We start from the raw sequence: 26178 nt of genomic DNA, 5'->3' as shown, positions 1-26178 counted from the left end.
TATATACCACCCTGTTGTTTATAGTGTGTGCCTATATGTAGCCTTGCATTTACGAAACATTTATTGAATTCAAACATATACAGTCAACTACCTTCATCTCATAGGCCTAAACATGCATATTTGTACATATTAACATACAAATAAATGCCAAGTAGTCTGCTCAAATAGCCCTCACTGAAGCTCACATTATTGATGTGTGTACATTAAACTTTCCTCAAGTTTGAAGAAAGAATATTTTATAAAGTCATCATCCTCAAACTAGCTCCTTAAACTTTTCACAAATGCAGTGTAGCCTACAACAAACTATTGTTCTTCGCAGAAACTAAATCATTGAACATTAACACTCTTTTTCTTGGAATTGAAAATATGTTTTCCATTAATACATTTTCTTGTTTTCCCCTCGTTCAGGCTTAATCTATTTCCAACTATGTGATGTGTTCATCATGTCCAAATTGGTGTAATTTGATATAGTAGCCTACACACCATTCTGTTGTTTTCATTCCTCCAAAGCACGTGTACGCACGAGAAGCACCGCCCCCTAGTCATTCATTCGCTGGGATTAAGTATATATGTGCGATGTGGGCCAATGAACATTCTCCACATCCCAACACGAAAAAATCAAAAGCGCCAGTTTAAAAAGAAAGACCCTAATATATTTTCAGTTGTCCGGCGAGAGTGCCATTTCAAAACTTTAAGCGCAAACTATTGTGCATTTGTTTTCAACATTAGGTTAATTTAATGCAAACTTTATTTTACAATGAGTTAAAATGCTTAGAAGTACAAATGTTCGTATGATGAACAATCCCAGACAAAATACATTTATATATTCAGTCTGTATTTGTTTGCATCATGTGGTTCCTACACTAAATCACTCGAATAAAAGAAACTGAAAGCAAACGTAATGTTAGCTGCACATAGGAGTCGTACCCGACTTTAGACAAAGAAGGCCTTACATGAGCCATTTTTAATTATACGGTTCCATTGCGTGTGTTCAGTTTTGGAACGTTGCATACCAGTCTGCAAAAACCACAGGCACATTCTGGCTCCTTGCGTTGTTTGGTCCTTCATCTCCACTAATCGCTGACGCGCTTACCCCCCGATGAAAACATTCCAAGTTGCGTTTGAATAGTATTATAGGCATTCTGTCAGTAAAAATGCTGTTACGAGAATAAATACCAAAGGACATCGCTTTGCCAAGAGAAAGACGCTAAGAACATTTGTTGTTACGAAAAGCTAACATGAAAAGTGGGCCTGCAAAGCTAGCTGAGCTTATGTTCAAAAGAAAAACATTTCTGTAAGGACGAGGAAAATTGGAAAATTGCAAGCAGACTGCGGTGAGATAAACACGCATCCATAGTGACTGTTGGCTACCCTTTTGGGTGCCTATCGGAATCATCATTTCCGGACTTGTGACAGCGGGGATAGTGGAGCGAGACGTGGGTCTGAGGAGCCAGGGGAGCGGAGCGGTGTCTGTGTCCATACCAGCACTGATAGACGACAGCATGGCCACAGGCAAGGGAGACGGGAAGTCGCCGTTATGGCAGAATGAAAGACTACGATTCATCGTCTGTTTTTGTGGAGTGTTTGTATGTTATTTCTACTATGGCATACTCCAAGAAACAATGTAAGTTGAATTAGCGCGCCATGGCTAGCAATCTCACACAACAGAAGTCAGAGGAGACACGTCAGGTTTCATTGAATCTCAACGAGCCAGCTGTCTGAACTTACCATTAGGCACATTTATTCATTCTCTTGCTCAGTTTACCAAGCGATAGTGTAGCTAACAATCTAAAATAACATTATGTTGTTGTAGTTAACAGTAGTGACATTCTGCGCATGAAACTATTAACAAAAAACCCAACGTTATTAGATGGGCCGATGTTAGTTGATGATTGTAGGTTTTAGCTAATGCTAACGTTAGCATTTGCTTGTACCAGTAGTTACGAACAAGCAATAATAAAATTAGTTTTTGTACACCTCTCTGTAAAATAACATCTTCACAATGTCTGCGTACCCTTGCAAATAAGCATTACTCTGGGTTTCTCTTGTAAAATGCACGTGTTCGTTCAGGTGACTTTTGACATATAGTCTGATAGCTAGTAGCCAGCAAGGGACCCGTAACGTTAGTCGAATGTATGACGGGTTATTTTAAAGTCACTGTTTAGTAACTCCTAGGCATTATGCATGTCAGACATGATGGTTATACGTACATAAGGCTGAGGGGTTACCCGTGTTTTTAGGATTATGCCTATGTTACATGTACACACAGGGGTGCTGCTAGAAAATTACAGAAAATAAATCTGGGCCCCCCAAAATGCTAGGGGGTCTGGGAGCAATTGGTAACATTCATTGATTACAGCATATTACAATACAACCTATAAAGACCTATACTGGTAATGGTGACACCTGTTAAACTCACCTCGGCATGACATTTACTGAGGATCATCAATGAAAAAATCATACACCCAAACAGTGTTGGGCAAGTTACTTCAAAATCGTAATATATTATGTATTACTTATTACTGTCATTTCAAAGTAATTCATTACATTATAATATTACTGTCTCTGAATTGTAAGGCATTACACTACTATTGTATTACTTTTAAGTTACTTTTACCAAAATATCTAGAAATATGGATTTGGAATTCTAAATGCAGTTTATATGCTCAATGCAGCTCATTGCACTTCTAATGAAGGGTGATGTGGTACAACATAATGACTGATCTCGACTTAAGGCTAACAACAGTAGAATGCAATAGGTGCAGTGATTGCTCATGATGCAATACAAAGAACAATCATAGCCAGAATTTTGTTAAAAGAAGACAAAAGGTCAAAGTCTGGTCAATTGTGATAGAAATGCTGTAACTTTAGGCTTAGGCCTACTCATTAAAATCAACAGAGAGCCCACTACCTGTATATTGTAACCCAAAACTTAAAGACATGTCAAGATAGGCTATACAGTGCAGCTACTGGCCATTTTGGTACCCTAACTGGTGAAATACAGTATTAACCTAAGTATGTCATCATATGGCCAACTATAAAGATGTAATCTGCCTGTTCCCAGGGATGGGTAGTATTTCTGAAACATGTAATATGTGTTTCAAATGCAAAATAGTATTTTGTCATTTGTATTTTATTGGGTTGAAGGAAAGGGCTCTGTATTTTGTATCAAAATACTTTATTGGTGTGTATTTTTGTATTTTAAAAATACTGCAAAATACTATATGTGAAAAACACAAAAAAAGTAGATACTACACACAGGTGTAATGAATAATTGGTAATTAGGCAACAATGGTTTATGTTTATCACAATCAGCTAATGTGAGAACAGCTGTGTTCAACAACACTTATGGCTCTAAATAGATAGATAGATAGATAGATACTTTATTGATCCTCAAGGGGAAATTCAAGAATACAAAAATACAGTATTTTATTTTGATACATAATACGGTTAGGCCTACTGTATTTTGTAGTTTATTTTCATACATTAAAAATGAGGGTATTAGGTATTTTATTTAGAAATACATTCTGAGGTATTTTTGCCCATCCCTGCCTGTTCCCAGCATTAGCACAACACTTTGCGATGATTAGCTTGTCACCTGTGACGATATATGCTAGGCCTAAGTGACTGACCTATCTGGGTGCGTTTGGAGATGCCTGACGAAATCAGACATTGTTGAATAGGCCTAATTTATCCTGGTGCCACGCACCTTGCATGTAGCTGTTTGCATATTTCCTCTGTGTACGAAGTTATTGTAACTGAAAGTAACGATAAAAGGCACAACTCCGGGAGGACTTCTTGTCGCCATGGTCAATGCTTTTTTTTTATATATATCTGTGAGTGTGCGCACATAGCGCATGCGTTATGTTGCACATAATGGCAAAGGGGCAATGCCGCTCGTTATACGTTTCCCAAAGTATATGTAGCAATAAAATAAAATAGAAATACATGAATACATTTAGATAAAAAAAAGCAATAATTGCATGAAATACAGCTTGTTCAGGATTCTCAAAACTGGAGTCCGAGTCAAGTCTGAAGTCTTTTGAGTGGAGTCGCAAGTCATGTCTGAAGTCACTGTTTTTGCGACCTAAGTCCAAGTCCCCATCTTTTTTACATTTATATCCCTTCATTCTCTTTAATTCAAGTTCACAGCACAAAGCTGACATGCACTAGAAGAGCATTTATGCTTTATCAAGAATCAAAAAGATTAGCGTGGCACCACTCTAGATGTGTCATTAAATTAATTGTGCTATTTCGCGAGGCAATATATTACAGTAATTACATTACTTTTGTAACTCGTTACTCCCAACACTGCACCCAAAGCTGATAACCCATTGCAGGATGGGACATGAAACTAGCTGTCAGAGCTACGTGACTGCATGCACAGACTATGTGACCGTATACAGTAGACAAAATGAAAGCAGTCATTGAACCACAGTCTTCCTATTTGTGTGTGTGAAAGAGACTTTATATCTTGTCACTATGCCTCTAACTCCTCTAACTTGCAGCTACGTGACTACATGCAGAGACTAAGTGACCGCATGCATAAATTCAAATGAAAGTAGACATAGAACCACAGCCTTCCTATTTGTGTGGAAATAGACTAGTCCACTGAAATCTTCCCATACTGTTAAAAAAACCTGTACAGGTCATTTAGCAGATGTTTTTATCCAAAGCGACTTACAAGGGCCATTCTCATCAGATCAACTCAGTACGGTGTGCAAACGACCTGCAATTTACGACAACAAACAAACATGCAAATCGACAAAACACTAGACAAAACACAAGCAACCTAAGAAAACATAATCAATTTTATAACAAAAAAAAAAGTGCATAGCCTACCTATCCTCCTGCAGATGGACCTTAGACAATCTTAACTATTTTTTATATACAAAATTCAGTCAGTCAGTCATTCAAACCAACCAAGTTATGCAGCAAATACACTTTACAAATTAACTATACATTTCATCTTACTTTCATTATGGCATTATGGAAAAATATCTATATATTCCAGCCCCCCCCCCCCCCCCCCCACGTACAGAAGCAGACAGAGTTAGATACATGATACAACAAAGTTGCGGCTCAACAGAAGGGTATTTCTCTCGGAAATAGGTATTGTCAAGCGCTTGGATCAGCTAACTCTGTAGGTCACACATTTCTAGTTTTTTTTTGTTGTTCCAGGATTTTTCATTCCTAACAGCCCCATAACAATATCATTGTCCCTTCAGCACACGAGGAGAATATGGCCAGGGAGAGTCCAAGGAGAAGTTTCGCTATGCCACCACACTAGTGTTCATCCAGTGTATCATCAATGCAGCATTTGCCAAACTCTGTAAGTGATCTTTCCGGACACCTGTGTCTGTGTGCCTATGCTATTGTCTAAGCTATCTTTTTATTTTTATATACACCATATGCCGAGCCAATAGATTGGGATACTATTTTTAAAATTGAAACAAATATGTTGAAGAAGTGGTGGATTGAGTGCATCATGTTACTTTCCTGAATTCTGCATTATGTTCCTTACTCTTTCTCCTTTAACTCCAATACAGTATTCTCCTACTCTGGCCCTCTTTCCCCTGCTCTGTTGTGCACGAGACTTGCTCATCGCTTTCATCCCTCTCCTCTGTTCTCCTCCCCAGTGATTCATTTCTTTGAGGGTTCCAGACAAGACCACACAAAAAGCTGGCTGTACGGGGCGTGTTCCCTGTCATACTTGGGCGCCATGGTGTCCAGCAATTCAGCCCTGCTGTACGTGAATTACCCCACACAGGTGAGTGTTGTCTTTACCTTAAATGATTTAGATTACCTAAGTCTGTCTATATACACACATGCTGTCAAAGAATGAAACAAAATATGAGCAGTTAATAAACTGCATGTAAAAGTCATTCCCTGCATTGGTTGTGAGGGTGGTTGCAGTCAAGCCTGTGCAGTGTGGATGTGAATCACATATAGTTATATATATCTATGCTGGAACCCATGCTATTATGAATTTCAGTGTCCCTTGGTCTACTCTGTACAGATTTCTCACAGTACCCTTTTGACCCATTGTTCAAATTAACCACCCCCCTACTCCACATAACATGTTCTCTTTCCCTGATCCTTTCCACTTTAGTTTTTGAACACACTGTACAGTACAAATTTAAGTGATGTACTAATAAAAACATTCCTTGTTCTTTATCCCCTTCATGTATATGTTTTAAGGTGTTGGGGAAATCTTGCAAACCAATCCCAGGTAAGTGGTTATCACAAGTGGTAATATGTGGAATAGTAAAGGAAATTACTTTTCTTGATCTTGAGTATGATGGATGCTAGGCTGATTATCTTCATACATCAGCACTATACGTACCACAAAAAAAGTTATTTTTTCAAAATCAGGCTTTTGTGGAACTAGGCATTCATATGTTTATTACAGTAATACAAGGCATGTTGTCAGTGTCTATATGTGTATGATATAAGCACGATTGTACTCCCCAGAACTGTGTGTGTTCTTGTGCCATGCAGTTATCCAACATGACAGACAAAGTCGAGGTGACCGATGACCTCGTCACACACACAGGAATCCATATTTTTTCCAGTTTTTCATGTATTATTAGTGCCTGGTAACATTTGCTCCAAGACATATGTGTCCCAAGACTGTCACAGCAACAACTCATTTTACATTTTTGTAGACATCAACATGTCCTGTGCTTTGTTGACTCCCAGTAGATGGGCATGATTTCTGGTTCCCCCAGAGATGACGAATCACGAGACGTTTTTTTCTCAGTGCTACACATGGGCGTATTTAGTACAGGCTTATCATGTTGGCCCAACGGCCATGTCAGCCTGTGCAAACACACGTCTCCATGTGTTAACTGACGTTGAGTCAACTGACGTTCTAGTTGCATATGCAGTGCATTGCATTGGGAATAAGGCCGCACTGCTCATTCGGCTGTCTCTATGTCTCTTTTTCTTTAGTGATGATCCTGGGTGTGACGATCCTAAGGAAGAAGTATCCTCTTGCCAAGTACCTCTGCGTGGTGCTGATAGTGACCGGGGTGGCCCTGTTTCTCTACAAGCCCAACAAGGGGGGCTCAGCTGTGGACGACCACGTGTTCGGCTTTGGAGAGATGCTGCTGGTGAGCGGTTGCTCTGTTTACGATCCTACTTTTAGATTCTGTGTCTCACAGAAAACAAAATACCCCACAATTATCCCCCTCAAAAGCTGCTACCTGATACAACGCTGAGGGGCATGAGTGATAATGATCTCCCTGCACTCCCTGAGGGAGTGTCCCAAATAGCACACTTATTCACCTCCTTGGCTGCTTTTTCGTTGCACTGATAAAACAAAGATAAATGTGAGGCCGATCTGGATTTTAGCATCGCGCTAATTACAGCGGATTTGGCCAGTTGCACAGTCATGTTGAGCTAATCACCATTAAAACTGGAAATGAAGCATCACTGCCTCAGTGCCCTGTTTTATTCTCGTAGGGATCATTGTTCTGTAAACAGTAAGCGCAGGAATTCCCCAGAGCAGCATGTTCAAAGGCAGTGATGGTTATGCCTCTTCACAATGATAAAAGAGCTTTGGGATCTTATGTAATGTATTATTCCTCTGAAATAGAGAGATTACTTATTTATAGTCTTTCTCTCTTGTGCCATAAACAAGACATTTCTTCCATGGAGTGCTCTTTTCGCACTGAATGTGAACAGAAGATTGTCAGACCTTTATTATAATTTGAGATTTCAGACGAATGAAAGTAGCAGTTCATATTTATGTACGGACGTGAAAACTCCCAGTCGGTTATTCATTAAGTGCAAACAGAACATCCGTCAGTAGTATTTTAGGGCAACTTTGAAGTTTCGTAAGTGCTGGTTGTGAAAATGAAACACTAGACACAACTGCTCTTCTCTGTGACCCTGAGTGCGCAACAGTGATTCAGGTCCTCAGACTGAAAGGATAAACTACAGTGGCTGTGCCATTGAAATACCCAGAACATTCGGATACATGCATACTGTAGTTGTGTTTCCTGTGCTCTCTCTCTACTGCAGCTGTTGTCCCTGACCCTGGATGGTCTGACTGGCGTGGCCCAGGATCACATGAGGGCGCGCTTCCAAACAGGAGCCAATCACATGATGCTCAACGTCAACTTGTGGTCTATCTTGGTACTGGGTCTAGGTGAGACAACTAAGGAGTGATTGGCTTTGCTTTGCTGTTTAGCTTCCTAGCTACAGGCTTATGTATGGATTTTGTTATTATATTATAGGATTTCAGAAATAGATGTTGCAGGGTATTTTTTACATAGACTAGTTCTGAAGGACAGGTGGTATTTGAAAGTTTAATACCACTAATACAGCTACATATCTCATACAGCTCTTTTTTTTTGCTTTGACATTAATGGAAAAAGTAATTTCGGCTAAACTGCTGGTTTCCGACATGGCTTAAGGCTAAATATCTGTATTGCATTGTGGCAGCATTTATTGCTCCTCGCAACCACCAGGTGGCAGCAAAGCTCCACAGGACTTTTAATCATTTCAGTCTATTGTGTGATGAAAGAGGAAATTGCTGAGGTGACTGTACTAAAAACATGGCCCAGAATAATGGTGGAAATACAGTCAGGGGCTGGCCTGGAACATGATTATTGTGAAAATTGGTGGACTAGGTAGAGGAACTGTGTGTGAAAACCTCACTTCCCCTTTCGCTTTGTGTGTTGTGCTCAGGGGTGCTGTGGACCGGTGAGATCTGGGACTTCCTGGGTTTTACTGATCGTTATCCCGGTATCATCTATAACATCATGCTGTTTGGACTTACAAGTGCACTGGGCCAGGTGAGGCGTGTGTGTGTGTGTGTGTGTGTGTGTGTGTGTGTGTGTGTGTGTGTGTGTGTGTGTGTGTGTGTGTAATTTATTGACCCAGACTCTCACACATTGTATCATGTTGACAGCATGTATATTTTGCTGTTTGTGCTCATATAAAATGCACATCATCCTCATTCGCTCACATGATGTGTATACACACACACACACACACTTCATACAGTTCAGATAAAGTGAAATAGAAAGTATTTTTCAGCCAGTTATTCTAATAGAGTCTAAACCATTCATCAATCATGACATCTGGCTGGTGAGGTGTGTTATTCTTGCTGGTGTCACATGGCATTCTTTTCACCCTCTTCCCTCAGACCTTCATCTTTATGACTGTGGTGTACTTTGGACCCCTGACCTGCTCCATCATCACCACTACCAGGAAGTTCTTCACCATCCTGGGCTCTGTGTTGCTGTTTGGCAACGTTATGTCTAACATGCAGTGGACTGGAACCATCTTGGTGTTCATGGGTAAGTGAATGAATGTTTAAAGCATCTATCTGTGTGGCTTTAAGTGTTTCTGTCTGTGTTCCTTTTTTATCATTTTATGGAGGTGGCTAGTTGTTCTGGCGCAGCGTTGTTACATCTGTATGTTTTGTTTTTGACCTGCAGGTCTTGGACTGGATGCAAAATTCGGCAAGGTGCCTAAGAAGACAATGCACTAACACTTGTCAGCTGGAGGTGTGTGTGTGTGTGTGTGTGTGTGTGTGTGTGCGCGCGCGCGGAGAAATGGAGAAAGACAGAAAGCATGTGCAATGGACTGACAGACAGTGATCCAATCTGTCTGCCTTCTTCTGGATCACACATAGCCATGCTCCATGGTAACAAACAAACACACAAACAAAAAATAAGTCCGGCATCTGTTTCTGGTGAGGTTCATTGGACCCTCACCACACTTCCTGCACCTTTTTTTTGCCCCTGTGCTGGGCAAGGATTCATCTCATCTGAAATAATTTGGCCGGTTAAAGACGAATGGTCTCTCTTGAATTTGTGTAGTGCCGACGGCCCTTGTGTGACATGGACAAGCTGTCCACTTCCAGGTCAACCCAGATCCCACCAGGTGTATCTGGGAAAATGTAGTTCCAATGCAATGGCTACCGGTATAAGACTACAGGTCTCATGCATCCTTCCTCACTGTATTAGCTTCTTCAGTCAAGCAAGGGACTCATCCACTCTTGCTTGAAAATGTACCAAATCACATGTATCATCATGTAACTGTTCATTTGTTGTGTATAAAAGGAACTTTTTAAAGTACTATCAAATAGACTGGGATCGGAGAATATCTTGAACTGTACGCGTACACAACTGTACTGTTAGTCTTAACGTCATACCTGTTGTAGCATTTTTCTAATCAGTCAAAGGGGGGGGGCATATGTCCTTGTCCTTTGTAGGTGTTGCATACATCTCTCAAATGTCTTCACTGATAGCTGTTGCATTCCCTGTATTTTGAAACAGGAATCATAAAGCACACAGAAAAAGTGAACTGTGGCTCTTCATTACCCTTAAAACATGGGATGCAGTAAGCCACCTGACCAGATGGATTTTTTTTTTTCATCTCTTTGAAGATATAGCCCTTTCATGCCACAAAAAATATTATTTGTAGTCCTTACTTTCAATATGAAGGCATTGAGTCATTGCGCTTCTGTCTGTCTACATCCTTGAACTTGCATAAAAATGAAAAACTGGATAGAATTGCTTGATTATTTTTATACTGTTTTTAATGGTTATGTCCTATCCATATTTAGAATGTATATGTCCCAAGTAATTAATAAATTATTTTCTCTTTTGGAGAAGTACAGTTTAGAGGAACTACATGTTTTGAAAAGGGAGTATATATACAATCCATGTATGTCTAAACTTTTTTCATTCTTGCTCATATCTGCCAAAAGCATTAAGCAAACCTGCCAACAACATCCAGTCTGAAGTCTAAAGCCCTCTTGACATTAAATCAAGATTGGACAAGGGTCTTGTGGTTGTGTAATTTTTATGTAACTTAATGACCATATAATGTAAGAAATTGCTCTAAACTTAACCTAATGGGCAAGCCTTATTTTCATCGCTCTCAATGCACTGTTAATCATAACTTTATTTAATTTCTGTTAAGTGACTCAAAGGTTAATGGTTTGGCTTAAGTTAAAGTTTAGGAGAAAAATATGGTTCGGTGTGAGGATAATCACAAGGTAATGACAATCTGATGAACAGAATGAGCTGAAACTCTAAATGGAGTGTGAAAACTTCTAAGTCAGCTGATTCAGAAGAAATTGCTTTGCAACACTTGGACTTGGGAGTTTTTGATGCTTCCTAGAAACAGGAGAAAAGTCTGAATTAGATGGTTGCACAATCTAAATATTCTATTGTTGATGGAGGATAAAACCATTTCAATGTTTAATTAAAAGAAAAAAAATATTTTTGTCAACTAATTTGTGAAAACAATTCATTATTAATACATAAACACATAATGTAATGTAAAAATAGACCTATACCATCTGAAATATGAATTTATATTTAAAAAAAGGCGGGTCTAGGAAGAAATATGTGCCTGCGTGCGTGTTCATCTTTTACTATTTATTGAACCATTTAAACGGGTTTTGTGAAGCAATTCTGCTTGATATGTTGGTTATACACATCCACACCAGAACTTCACAGCTATCAACAACATGTACTGTCGATTCTCATGCCTATGTGTAATTTCTTTTACTGTCTATGGTAATTTCAGAATAATGTTCAGAGAGGCATCCATAGGCGATGCCTACATGAATACAGTTTTCAATATGAACAGTTAACACCTAAAAAACTTTACACCTAACCTTTAAGGTAATCCCTATCTATCAAGAATATATGTATACTAGAACTATTTCTGTTGCCTCTCTTCTAGCATTAAATTTGATCAGGCACTGCAAGGGACCCATGATTCTATTTAACGTGTTTTCCTCAACAGTCTCCTAGCCAAATTTACTGTGGGTCGGTCCCAATAAGGCCGTGTTATTCTGCACATTGTGGGACATCTACTCGAGAGATAAACATGTTCGCTACGGTTAGCAAACAGCTTAGAAGCCATCCAGCTGTAAGTAATAGTTTGGGGACAAAGTCTGACGATTAACAGTGACAATTGTATCGGGAATTCAGAGATATGAACACGATGGTAACAGGCAGTGATGTTAGCTAACCATCTAGCTAACCAGAGTAAGCATTTAGCTTGCTAGTTGACGTCAGTAAGTTTTGACCAGAAGCTGGCTGTTTTAACTTCCTGTTCTAATATAAATGTGTGACATTTTGACTACAGTTTGTATGTGTATCTCTAAATATGCACAGCTTAGTTTGTGAGTGTTAGTTAACCCGACGATTGAAGTAGGACACTGGCTTGGGGTCACGTCAGGTAAATGGTAGTAGACAGACGGGACCCTCCACTTAGACATAGTTAGCTTAGATGGCTAACGTTAGCTTTAAAATTATCGCTGAATATGGTGAATGTCAACTTGGAACTGTGGCGTGTGAACAGTGTATATGTGATGTGCCATTAAATATCACAAAATGTTTTAATCTTTAATAAATTAATTAGCTACCAAAGTCGATTAAACCATGACTTCACCACATTATCCGTTAGTATTAGCGGCTAGCTTCTTAAACTTAATAGGCTAACGATAAACTCCCAGGCAGCCAAAGGCCTTGGAGACTCGTTGGTGTTGGCGACCTCAAGGACAAGTCGGTTGTAACGGGAACAGAGTTACTCACTAGAGTCATAACAAAGCAAACCTATTTTAATATAGGCCACACAAATAGTAAGTAAACCACATTTGTGTGGTTTGGATTGGATTGGCTTTCCTTATGTTGTAAGTTGACTTGATTTGTGCCCAGTTCTGGATCGAAGTGACATTTATCAAGCCAGATTAATTTACAGTGGTAATAGGCTAAAGGTCCTTCATAAACTTCGTTTGAATGGAAACAAGTGGCGTCTTTTATAAGAGCTGACAAACATGTTGCCCTCTCTTCTTTTACTATAGCTTATTCCCCTGTTCATTTTCATTGGTGGTGGTTGTGGTATGTGTTTGACCTACCTGGCCAGGCTGGGCCTCAGAAGTCCTGACGTTTGGTAAGATTTTTGCATTACTCCAACATTTCTTTCAACATCTTCTCACAGGCTTTTTTTTATTATTATTATTATTGTTTTGACTTCGTGTGCCTTCATGTCAACTTTTATTTTATACACCATGCAACCATATTTACTTATGGTTGAAGTTTTGGTACATTGCATCCTTTTATTCACTCGTGAACTCATTTGTTTTATCATTTTATTAATTCACTCACTCAGCTGGGACAAGACGAACAACCCTGAGCCCTGGAACAAAATGGCTCCAACTCAGCAGTACAAGGTATTGGAGAACTTGTCCATGAACATCATAGAATATAGAGATTAAAATCATGGTTTCTGACTTTGTTAATCCACTGAATTGTCATTAGGAATTGCCAGTACCATAATTCTCCCCAGACACTAAGTAGGCACTGGAGAACAGAAGAGGCCTGAGATCCTCCATTTATTTATCTTTTTGATTTAGGACCTCAAGAGAATTAACAATATTTCAATTAGTTGTAGCGATAACTTTACTGTAATAAAATTCAAAATGTTCACGAGTTATATACTAGAAGTTACAAGTATGCAACAGAATTGTAGTAGAAGAATAAGCTCTGATGCCCGCAATTGCCAGTCCACGTTGTAGTGTTGGCAAGAAGCAGGACTGCCTTGGCTAAATCCAGCCAGAATCGACCAGCTTTAATCTATAATCCTCTAGAGGGCTGTGGATTATCTCACCTGGCTTTTTGATTTGCTTAATAGTCACAAATCTAATCAAGCAATCATTCTTTGCTAATCACATGAAACTGATTCAAGTGTAGGGATTTCAGTCCATGTTGTAAAGTCTGCAAGGGCTGTGCAGGTGTTCTTTTGGGTTTTTTCCAACCATGTTCCTTCATAGGCACTGAGTCTTTTTCGCCACAGTTGTTTCAGTTTGTCTCATTTATGAATTTATTTATTTGCCATTCTGTTGCTGGTAATTCACCTTTCTGTGCTTTTGCAGTTCTACCGTGTGAACCTGGACTACTCAAAGCTGAAGAAAGAAGGTCCTGACTATTAAATTCCTACACAGATCAACTGCTTCAAAAACAGTGCTGGACCAAAGGCTGAGAAAAAAAAACATCTAAACTAAAAGGCTTCCTACATGGAATGGAGACCTCTCCCTGTGTACCCCTTCCAACCCAGGCACTATTTAAAGAAGCTGGATCGCACAACACTTTGTCAAGTCCCGTTTGAAAGTCCTATTTAATTCCTAAGCTTTTCTAAATCTGTTTTTTCTCATTCTTCATGGTTATTCACAGCAATAAATGGAGAATTCTCTCCCTGAAACAGAGATTGATGTTTGGGTTTTCATTTTAGTTTGTATGGCCTAAAATCTAAAGGTGGACTACTTGGTTTACAATTTCATTATTCATTATTGTTCATTGTTAAGTTATGCCTTGAATTTCCCCTTGGGGGGTCAATAAAGTATCTATCTATGCTATGGCTAAGCTTGAAGTTGACTGTGGAAAATATATCAAAGATCACAATCCCCAATAAAAATGTACCCTGGAAATCCAGAGTTCTCGCGAGAGCACAATTTGAATTGTGTCTGCAAGAGACTCTGGCAGTGCTGCAAGTCTGGAGTCAGTCAGTAAACATGGGTCGTTGTGTTATCCAATAGCGTCGAAGTCCGGAATCAGTCAGAGTAAACATTGGTCTAGTGTTATCCAATTTTCAAATGCATGCTTGGTGCCGCCCCTCGAGTTGGGCCATTACATTATTCGTGGCCAGACCCTTACTCTTTCTAGATTACCAAGGTCTGGATTTTCTAGGCTAATAAAAATGCACAATTAACTAATAAAAAAACAAATCAGTTAAGTAAAAGTCTGGAAGGGCAAGCTCCCTGTGGTAAGGGATTATGTTGGGACAGGCTTCCCCTTAGTCCTCATATCACCTAGTCCTCGCTCACAGTTGAACTTTGTGATGTGGTGCTGTTTTTAGAATGGTGTTCCTGGCTGCTGTCCAGACAGCAATGTGTGACGTGATGGTGGTGCAAGGGTTGGTGTGCAAGGAGAGGACAGCTGAGGGTTAGTGTACTCTGTGTGTGTGTGCAGTATTTTCTTTTTTTCTCTTCATATTATCTCACCATTCTTGTTTCAATCATCCTGGCCAACACTAGTTTGACAATAAGAATTGAGAAAAAACAACATTGTGTATGGAATGGATGTCTATGTTAGTTGATTATAAACATCTGTATGGAGTGAATAGCTGATGGAATTTTGTAGTCCACAAGGCGAGCATTATTAGCATTCTTGTTCTTACTGGTAGTTAATTTACATCTAGGGGTTTGGTGGAGAAAAAAACAATTCTCCCAGGGTAGACTTTCACTCTGTGCTCTATTTCCCCTTGATCCAAACATTAAAGTCAGCACATCATAGTAATGTTCTTGACTGGCTTAATCAGGTGTACCCAGATAAATTAAGAATTGCACTGGTGAGCTCATTAAGGGCAATTCCGCGCAAAACTCTAAAACTGACTAAAAAAAATAACGCCAACACAATGCCATGGTATTTAGTTGGCGTTATGGATGTGACAGTTTTGCGTGGACTTGCCCTTAAGCTGTTTTATAGCAGTGATGCATGATACCCATAAGATGAGTAGGCCCGAATATGAACTTCATTCCAAATTTCTTCTTGGTTGGAGAGATGTAGGGCTGCAACAAGGGACTGAGACTATGGTAATCAATTGGTTTTGGGGGCCATTGAAAAAGGTCGTATTCCAACTGTTGGAAGTTGACTCTTTCTGCTTTGCTTACTGCTTCATGACGGTAACCTGAATATTATCGGCGAGTGGATAAAACATGGCATTTGAGGATGTCATCTTGAGCATTGTGAAACGCTGATCAACATTTTTTTCCACAATTTTTTGACATGTCAGACCAAACGACTAATTGTTTAAAGAAACGTGCTTCTTCTGTATGTGTTGTTAAGCCCACCAGGCTCCTTTTTGGTGAGATAACATGAGGGAGACCACATTTGGATAAACGTTTTACAAAATATATTTAAAACGAGTATAGCCTCTTTTATAGCACCAGGCCACAATCAGGCAACTACAGGCTCCTGCCTAGTAATTCCGCCCTGCAAGATAAGAACACAACCAGACATACAGGCAGGGCCATACCTGTGTGTGTGTGTGTTTGGGTAGAAGCAAAGCGGTGTTACCCTTCTCTTCATCATGTGCATGTGTTTGTGTTGGGGGTGGGGGGTAGTTGAGGTGATCAAAAGGAATTCCTCTGTGAAAGTGTGCATAGTTATTTCTTTCCCCAAGAATGTGATGATTCTCTCCCCCGCACGCTATGAGCTTGGTAAATGTCACCAGGGGCCAAGCTTCGTCTCTTTGAGACAAGGCGGTGGGACAGTGGATAAGAATCCAGCTCCGTGCAGAGCTGTGAAATGTCAAGGAGACCTTCGCGATTGAGCAGAAATCCACATCTGAGATCTTTACTCGCCTCCTCAAAGGTTGGCACAGCTTCGCTAATGAAAGAGGCTGTTTCTTTTTGGAGTTGTTAAGCGACTGCGTACTTTTTTTGCGGCGGTGATCTAGAAGGAAAAAAACGGCGAGGTTAGAAAAACTTATTTTAATTGAAATGAAATGTGGGAGAAAGTCAGAAGCAAACCGATGAGACCTTTTGCTCAGCCAACACGTCAACTTCCTGTCAGTGAGGTGCGTGTGCTGCTGGAAGAACTGTCATCTTCGTGCATTCGTGCATTTTCTATTCACTGGTTCCAAGTGTAAGCCTATTTAGATTAATGAGGATTTTTTATTTCCGATTACAAAACTTCCTCTGAAGACACGATGGGAAACGATATGTAAATTGGGTTTAAATGAGTCTCTTGTTGAGCATGACTCACTGTAGAACTGTGGGAAAGGAAAGGTATGGTGACATGTGGCCATTATATTACTGCTACAGTTTTGTTTGCTAGCTGCAGTTTTCCTGAATTCAGACATAATGGCCAGAAATCAATGGATACACACTCAAGAGGTCACCACTGTCTCTGCCCCCCCCCCCCCCCACCCCGGGGCTGTTGCTGTTGCTGTTGCTGTGTGGGGCTTTGGACAGAATATAATGAGTGAGTAGCAGGAGACCCCATTCAGCCGTATATTGTAAGATGCAGGTCATTAGAGGGGTCACAGTGGTTTAAGATTCATGGACCATCTTGATTGTGACTAGCACACCAATTGTCATGGACACAACATTTTCTTTAAGTCCACTGAAAGATTGGTAAAAAAAAAAAAGTTAACTTATTACCAACAACCACCCTTCTTCATTTTGGCTTTCAGTTGTACCATGCTCCTCAATGCTCCTTATAGCATTGGCAAATAAATGGTGGTTAGTCTTTGAGCTTCCTGATGGACAGTTTGACTTCAGAACCACACAGAGGTCACTAAAGGTCAGTTTGAAAAATTCATTGTCAGACATTCAAAGCATGTCAGTGCAAGCATGAACCTCCTGGGAGACATGCAGCAACCTGCAACCCACCTCATATATTCAGTTTCTATTTCATTTTCTCACTTACACACACACACACTCACACCAAGCCTTTTCACTCAAGTTCTTCCACAGACAAATTGGTACAAAAACTGCACCTTCATGGAAAGTGATGGTATGAATTTATACCTATAATACCTCTGTTTACCAAAATGAGTTAAACACACTGACAGTAATGTAAGACAGCTGAATATTGCCATTATTGGAATCATATCAATTGTAGGGGAGTAAATCACAAAACGATACTGTCACAATACTTGGGCCAAGAAAACAATCCTACATACACCAATTAATAATCGAAAAACAGCAATTCTGCGATATTGAATGCAGATAGAAAATCATCTACAATTCATCACAATCTGTGTAACTGAAGAACGAAATATCCCAAGGCACAGAATATTTGATGTACAAACAAGTGCATAGGGCTTTGAGCTACTCTCCATTTTCTCCCTAGAAATGTCTTCTTCACCGCAAGTTTATTGGGCTCATTGATACCCTCATTGACACTTGTCCCCACATGAAGACATTAAGTAGTACCTCCAATTCTTCCATTTATCCATTTAGAGCAACTGCATGTTTTGAGACACCTGGCCATTACACCTACAAGAACATTTATATGACATCCCATTCTAATCTATAGGCATAGGATAGCTATACACTTTTATGAAGGCTTTCAACAAGATTTTGGAGTGTGTGTGTGAGATCTTTTGCCCATTCAGCCAGAAGATAATTTGTGAGGTCAGGTTCATTCCAAAGGTGTTTGAAGGGGTTGAACGGCTATACAGGCCAGTTAAGTTTTCTCTCCTCACCCCACCTTGTCTTTATGGACCTTGCTTTGTGCATCCTATGATAGTAACACGCTTTAATTCACTGAGCTCTTTAGAACCGCCCATTCTCTCTTTAGAACTGCCCATTCTCTTAAAAATGTGAATGCAGCCTGCATGACTAGATGCTTGGTTTTATACAGCTGTGGAAATGGCTATGAATGAAATGCATGAATTCAGTGATTAAGTCATTGTTTCCCAATCTTGGGGTCGGGACCCCACGTGGGGTCGCCTGAAATTCAAATGGAGTTGCCTGAGATACTGGGTATCTTACAATTGACATTACATAAAAATGTACATACTTTAACAAAAAAATATTTAAAAAAAACCATGATATTGAAGTTAAGTAACTAATCGGATCCTTCATTACAATCTGGCTACGTAAAATAAATTTAGACAGCCCGCATGTTTGATTGACGTAATCATGCTTGATCAATGTTTCAAACAAAGTAGCAAAACAACCAGACGCACAAACGACATTTGGGGAAAATCAAAGTACCAGAATAACTGAGGTGAAAGTTGCTCTTGGGATACTACACTGACACAAATGTTCAAACAGACAGGCCAGAGCAATAATGTGTGCTTTTAGAAGGAATTCTCTGTGCAGGTCAGTCCCATTTTGGATTAAATTGTTAGCACAGTAGGGCAGCTGTTTCCTGTCAAAGCACAGTGAAATGATGAATATAAATTTCATAAATATCTGGAGAATTCAGGGTAGTATGGTACATAATTTGATATTGCAGTTTTTAGAAAAGTGCCAGTCGGGTTGCATGTGGTAGTTTTAATTACTGTTGTCAGCATGGTCATTTATCTTAATTACCTCATTCTTTTTAAATGTATGAATATAACCTGATAGATTTGATTTGGGATCATACAACTTCTTCCCTCTCGTGTGCTTGTAATTCGTTTTTCATAACATTGGGATACAGGCATGAAATAAACCCTACTGACAAATAATGTTGACGATTGTGACTATGTGTGCATTGGCATGGTACGACATTCACTTCAGGACTATACAGTCATGACCTCACATACCTGGGGAGTATCGACCTTGATGACCTTGGCCATGACTCCTCACTGGTATGTGCTCGCCGCATCTGACAGATGGGCTTGGGAACTCGTTTTGGGAAACTCTCAGCTGTGATTGGGTTAGGGCTTGGCACGTTTGCCCGTGATTGGGTTACGGGGCTGGAAAGTGCTCACCGATGATTGGGTTAGCCTGATGGATGGGCTGCTGTGATGACAGCACATGGCATGCTGCTCATTGCCAAGACAGATACACACCAGAACCACCAAAACCTTCCTAGCATCAGGCTTTAATCTGATTTTCCCACTTCAATGTTCAAAAACGGTTCATGAAAATACACAACAAATGTATTAGAGAAAAAGACAAAGTGAAATTACCTTTTTTTGGGGGGAGGACACTCACAAAGAATTGCTAACACTACTATGCTTTGAAGGTATTTCTAACATCTCAAAAACATCTTCTCTACTTTGCTCAAACCTGCGCCGTGGAATACATGATAACGTCCTCATCCATTTATAGAAACACATGTGTATTTTGGCTTTCCCATGACACACAAGACAAAGCAACGGGCTCGTTGCTTTTGTGAAGGCATGGCAGAGCCACCACAGAGCCATGTCCATATCGCTGGGGAACGAAGACAGACCGGCAGAGACGCAGGATGTGTTTACCTCTGGTCAGTATTGTGGGTTAATTGGTGCATCAGGGGTTTAAGTCACTCAGCAATGCTGTTTCCTTTAAAAAAAAGCTCTCAGAAACCGATCTACGGATGACTCTGTTGTACGGATCAGTCTCTTCGTGGGGAGAGGGAAAAACTATGGCTGTCAAGCCAACGGAGGCACCAGGCATCACGTTTGCTCACGTTTAAATCTGTCACGCCACCCTTGTGTTAATTACTAACCCTGTTTATTTATTTATTTATTTATTTATTTGTTTATTCCTTCCCCACTGTGCCTGAAAAAGCGGGTCAAAATTTAAATAGCTGAAAATAGAACATCTGGCTGGGCCTTGTCAGTCAACGGCGCGTAATAAAATATGGAAATCGGGCCACGCTTCAAAGAGAAGCTGGGCCCTGCGTGGCGTTCTGGGGTCTTCTGTGCACACACACACCCCTTTTTCTCAAGCACGCCAGCAGAGCGGCAGCAACCTGCTTCTCCTCTTCTACACCCCCCTGCCCCACACACACACACACACACACACACATCTCTTCACCACCACCACCACCACCCAGCGGTGAAACACGGCGAGCATCCAGGTGCCGCGGTGGGCCACGCTGTCGCCGCTGCCAGCTCGTTAACGCTGGCAGTCTGGCGTGCGCCGGCAGCTGGCATCATTAAACTTCAAACCCGCCGTCGACCCGGGGTGCCACCATGCTGAGACCGCCTGCTCTGCTGGCTGCCACCGGCTGATTAGTGCAAAGCCCCCATCAGCATCCCCTACCCCAAACCCCCCCCCCCCCCCCCCCCCCCCACACACACACACACGCCTGGTCCCAGCCCACCCCCGATAAGTAAAGCAAAACACTTCCTCGTGACGAGGTCCTGAACCTGCAACTCCCTATACCCTCTGAAACAGCCAGCCATTACTGGGCAAGTGCTGGTAAGGGCAAAGGTCATCTTCCATAGCTCACCTGATTCTGCCAAATGTCTTTCTTTCTTTGATGTCTCACTCTTGTCTTTTCCTTACTCTTTCTCTTACCTTTCTTTCGTTCTCTTTCCCTCTCTCTCTCTCTCTTCGCTTCACTTCTCCAACTGCCATACGCTGTGTGACGGACTGGCTGCCTTTGCGCTGTGATTCCCTGCGCGTGTAATTAAGTCGTGAATGATAACGGTTCAATTATTTGCCAAAATGCGTCTCCACGGAGTCATTACGCGCTCACTGATGATGGAGAGTCCCTGGGCACGCCTGACAGAGGGGGGAGTAGGGGAAACAGGGGGAAAAACGGGATACAATGTGCCTCCATAGACTTTGTAATTACACTCTCTTTCTACGCCAGTGAATGCCATTGTCTCAAAAGCCAACAAAAGGAGCCAGACGTGTGATCTGCTGACAGGAAAAATGGCTGCTCTTTGAGGAGGCGCAGTTGTACTGAGGCCTCACAGATGCAGGTGAGGTGGTGTGAGAGATTTTCATCCAAAAGCGCATTTTCATCCAAAACACAGCTCTGCGACTCCCTCTGTCGTGGGAAACTTTTTGGTTCTTCTGCCTCCTTTCCCTCCTCAGTGTCCTAAACTTCAGTTATCCAGTCCGATGCTAATGCAAAGACGTGGCACAGACCTTCCATCGTGCTTCGCAAAAGCATTGCGGGGTTGTCATAGTGATATGCCCCCCGCCTCCCTCCCCATCCACTGGGTGTCTTGGTCTGTAGATCAGTCTGTCAGGCGGTTTGGCAGGAGCCCTGGGGTGATGGCTTGCTAACCATACTGCTTGACTAAGACAAAATGTCTCCTGATCGTATCGCGCATCAGTGTCAGGGAGGAAAGGGAAAAAAAACTAACGACAGAGCCATAGCATTTCATATTATGTTCTGACTGGGAGCGGCGGTGGTGATAGTGGCTCTGCCGATCGCAGTATAATTCCTGGTTTAGCAGGCAGGGGAGGTGCAGCTGATGTGCGCTGACGGCGCCGTGGGGAGCCGTAATGGCGTCAGGCAGAAGAAAGAGCGCAGCTCTCCGGGCACGGGCTGCCGCCACAGATGAGGCCCTTTGTGTTTATTCAGCATTCAGATGCACTGATAACGAAGCCCCGCACATGACTGGACACACACACAGACACGCGGCTCTGATGGACTAGGTAAATTGAAGCGTTGCAGGACTGAAATCCTGCCTGTTTGGGAAAGTGAGACACATGCAGGGATCTGGAACCCCCAAGGAGCTTTTGGCTGGTTTTTTCATGCGCTCATACATTCTCCCTCGCAGAGCTCTGTAGCTCCCAGCAGGACGCCTTGTCGTTTTTTTCTCTTTTTTTCTCCTCCCTCTGGTCTGTCGATGTAGGTTTTTTCCCTCGCCCTGTCTCTCCGTCCAGTCATTGGTTTCCAGTGACATTAACTGTAACAAATGGCTGCCGGGGTTAACGAAGAGCCTGATAAATACACAGACGCAGCATCATTAGGTCTCCAAGGGCTCATGCAAAGCAATGGAGCACATGTGGCCCATACAGAGGCTTTCTTCAGAATCAATGCCACAATCGACCTACAACCTCTAACACTGCAGGGTCACCTACTGACATGCCTCCTCCATCATTCTTAGAGTCAAAGAGGCAGTACACTTAAACGGTTGACAGGCATTTGGAAATGTCTCACGTGACAGTTTTGATTGAATTGCATTGCTGTTGTGCATGTACCTTTACTTGGTAAGATGGAATATAGATACAACACTCCATCCTCTACTAAGGCCAAATGCACAAGCCCGAGTCCAATCAGTTTGCAGATTTGCATCAGTAGGCACCAGGGATGCACGAGCTGATCCAAAATATGAGTTATATGTGAAAAATGTACTAGTCAAATATGACCTTATGGCTTAAATCAAAGTAATATGCCTCAACTATTTGTTAAACTTCATTGGCTGACTCCAATCGTAAGAAGATGCAGAGAGTACTTCTTGTTACAGTTGTGCCATGCTGTGTGAGTGAAGAATGGAGACAGGTAAGACCAAATTTAAATTTAGAGTAGCCTATAGGCTTATGGAAGCTTGTTTTAACTGGCTATTAACTGAATCAACAATCTTGTCCCAATGATAATTAACAGCCCAGTAAAATAATGCTGAACAAACTGCATTGTTTCCCATGGTTTTCTTAATACCCCATGCAACCCACCATAGGTGAAACTGCCATAGCCTACAGCCTAACATAGAGTGTTTGTGCTACATTGGTTTAATGAAGGGATGTCGTGATTGGTGAATGCTTCAGGTAAGTGTTCTTGTATAATGAAAGGCAGAAAGAGACATTCTATTATCATTGAAACCTAGGCCTGCAGTAGAATTGTTGGCATGAAATGATGCATGAATGTGCACTTTTTGAAGGGGTAAGTGTAATAATTGCGGTTTGAGTTGCGGTCAGGTTAAATTACAGCATCAGTCGGGTTTAGGTCGCCCTAGATAAGACCTGCGCATTACTGTTTTAGGCACCCAACTTGGCTGTAGTTCCTGACTGTGCCACAAGGAGGCGGCTGTGTTTTCGTCTGTTCGCCTGGGTGACTTGCACCATCTCCCGAGTGACCCCGGTCTGTAAGCGCTTGACTCGGCCAGCAGAAGGCAGGAGAGGCTGGGCCCTGGCCCCGTGTTGCCCAGGCCGGGGGTCCAGGAGCTGGGCAGTGCGCATGGAAGACAGAAGGTGTGTGGTTGTGGGGGATTGCTGGGTTGTAGTGGAATACTGTATGCAGAAAGAGGGACTAGAACCTCTGGACTCCATCTGTTGCCCGAGAGGTGCCAGGGAGGCGGGAGGCACAGAGAGCCAGAGACAGGTGGGCCCGCCCCCGCCAGCTGCCACCCCATCCAACACCTGCGCTTTTGGCCACGCTCAGCTTTCTTCCTCTCTCCTCCAGACTTCTCCTCTCACTTCTTCCCCGTCTTGCACTCTCACTCTGGCTGCCTTTCTCTCTTCTTATGGACCATGTCAGCTGTCTGCATACATGATGCCTGTGAGATTCACATCTGCTGCTGGCCTCTCATGGGTAACTGTAATGTATTACTGAGGTGCACTGAAAGATACACCATAGCTTAACTGCTTGATAGCAAGTGTTCTTGGAGGTTACATATATGAGTATGCCTATGGTTATCTGTTTGTGTGTGGTGGTGGTGGGCTATCTGTGTTGTTGCATGAGTGTGTGTGTGTGTGTGTGTGTGTGTGTGTGTGTGTGTGTTTATGACGGCATGCATGTTGTGACTGACTTGCGTGGAGTTGAGTCCTGTTGGCCTGTAGAGGGCGCTCTAACCCCTCGCTGGCCCCATTACTGCAGGGCCGCCATCACTTGTGTAGTAGTAGTATTGCCAAACTTTCTTGCCAAAAGCACAATATTTTGCATACTCACTGCAGATCCTGCATTTGGGTTCTTACCATTATACTTAATTCTAAGTGTGTGTGTGTGTGGGGGGGGGGGGGGGGGGGGTTGCCTTATATTACCATTAGTTACTATTCTTTTGCCTTTACTAGCCTATTATAAAGAGAGAAGAGTATATTACAATCATTGGAAAATGGTTTACACGATAGGATAGTGACAGCTGGTGTCCACAATGTAGTGCAACAAATAGTGACAACTCTGAGCATGAACCATATCACCCAGTACCCCCCCCCCCCACACACACACACACACACACACACACGCACACACTCTTTATCCTTCCTTTCATTCTTGAAGAGGTTGTTGATGTAGTGATTATGACTTTTCCGCACTATAGTTGTGTTTATAGGAACACTTGTGGGCAATGCACTTTGCTTGAAATTCTATAACAGCTGCATCATTCTGCATCCAGATATAATGACTGTACACTTGATAGTTAACTGTCTCAAATTATTTTATCCAGCTGGACAGAATCTGATTTTTTTTAACAAATAAAACTCGTGTGCAATTGCATACTATTCAAGTGTTCCAAGTTAACTATGAAGCGATATGGCACACCAAAAAATGTCCTTTGAAATGTGCTATTGCTGTGGCATTCCTGGTGATGGTGACCATGCCGGTTGCAGTGTGTAGGCTTTTGCTGGCTCTCTGCTCTGTCCACCGGGAACAGGGTGAAACGGCCGCTGTCGCGTCGCTGGATTTGTATTCAAAACTGCACAGGGGCTGGGATCAAAGCACAAGGTCTCAATGTTTTTACACACTTTGGTTTGAGAGAGAGGGAGATAGAGAGAGCTAGGTCAAACTGGCACATTATTAATTCCAATACAGTATTTTCATTTACTTGCAAATTGACTCAAGGAAAAGCGAGTGAATTAGAATTTTGTTGGGGGAAAAACAGCAAACTATCTATGCCTGATGAATTATTGTGCGTCCCATTATCAGAGTTATTTCTGATTTCATTTCTGGTCTAGTAAGGCTATATTTTCCACTCCTGTATATTACACATAACAGACATTACAGTGAACTGTCCTTAGAGTTTTAGAGCTGTAGACTACACCAACCTTGGCCAGACGAACCTACCTAGTTCAACGAAGTTAGCACAGGAATATAGCCTTAAATTTGGTCTTAAAAATCTTTCCCCCAGAGCATCAGTAGGCCTAAATGGACAGAATTCTGTGAATTCCTGAGTGAAATCATGATCATCAAATGCATTTGCAAGACAAATCATGCATCATGATGAAAGATTTTTTGGATAGAAGTCCTCTCTCCAAATTATTCAGGGCCCTGCTAAATAGGCCTAACTCGCTCAAGATATGAGGTTGATTGGCAATAAAATTAAGTGATGACTCAAGGATTTTGTCTTTATTTCAGGTAGCCATAAAAGTAAGACATGTCTATCAAATTGTTTGAGCAGTGAAAAGTAGATCTACAATTTGTATTTCTGAATATGATTCTGGGCTATATGTTAAGTTTCTAACCACTCTATTTACCTCAAAAAAACTTTTTTCTGTTTCAAATCACCCTGGTGTGAGGGTGATTTGAAGACATCAGGGAAAGTGCTAACAGAGAAGAGAAAGACAGAAAAATGTTCATTTTCCACCTCTGCAGGTTGTAAAGTCCCGGGAGACGACAAACAGGAGTGGGAAAACTCTGCTCACAATCAGCTCGCTGAAATGGACCAAGCCCGGTGGCTCTGGCGATTACCGCGACACCCTTGGCCTCCCGCTGCGGGTCCGCGGTGATGCATCGCACTTGGAATTTCAATAGTCATTTTGTAAAGCCATTTAAGCTGGTCCGATTGTCCCACTCTGGCCTTTCTTTGAGACCCTGACAG

The 26178-nt window shown here is 41.7% G+C and overlaps 2 protein-coding genes across 2 annotated transcripts; both read left to right on the top strand.

Annotated features, from left to right (window-relative positions):
• The first annotated feature begins 1041 nt into the window (after positions 1–1041).
• On the top strand, positions 1042–10804 carry slc35b1 (solute carrier family 35 member B1). Its single transcript, XM_042084904.1, has 9 exons — positions 1042–1624; positions 5229–5332; positions 5640–5770; positions 6202–6232; positions 6955–7115; positions 8029–8155; positions 8698–8804; positions 9158–9311; positions 9453–10804. Exons 1-9 carry the CDS (start codon positions 1503–1505, stop codon positions 9503–9505), a joined length of 990 nt encoding a protein of 329 aa, XP_041940838.1. The 5' UTR covers positions 1042–1502; the 3' UTR covers positions 9506–10804.
• Positions 10805–11745: 941 nt separating this feature from the next.
• Positions 11746–14242, top strand: ndufa4a (NDUFA4 mitochondrial complex associated a). Its single transcript, XM_042084913.1, has 4 exons — positions 11746–11904; positions 12842–12930; positions 13150–13210; positions 13913–14242. Exons 1-4 carry the CDS (start codon positions 11863–11865, stop codon positions 13967–13969), a joined length of 249 nt encoding a protein of 82 aa, XP_041940847.1. The 5' UTR covers positions 11746–11862; the 3' UTR covers positions 13970–14242.
• Positions 14243–26178: the final 11936 nt, after the last annotated feature.

Source organism: Alosa sapidissima, chromosome 3 (assembly GCF_018492685.1).
Source record: "Alosa sapidissima isolate fAloSap1 chromosome 3, fAloSap1.pri, whole genome shotgun sequence".
Classification (NCBI taxonomy): domain Eukaryota; kingdom Metazoa; phylum Chordata; class Actinopteri; order Clupeiformes; family Clupeidae; genus Alosa; species Alosa sapidissima.
The sequence above is the reverse complement of the archived record's forward strand: the minus strand, read 5'-3'. Positions and strand labels throughout refer to the sequence as shown.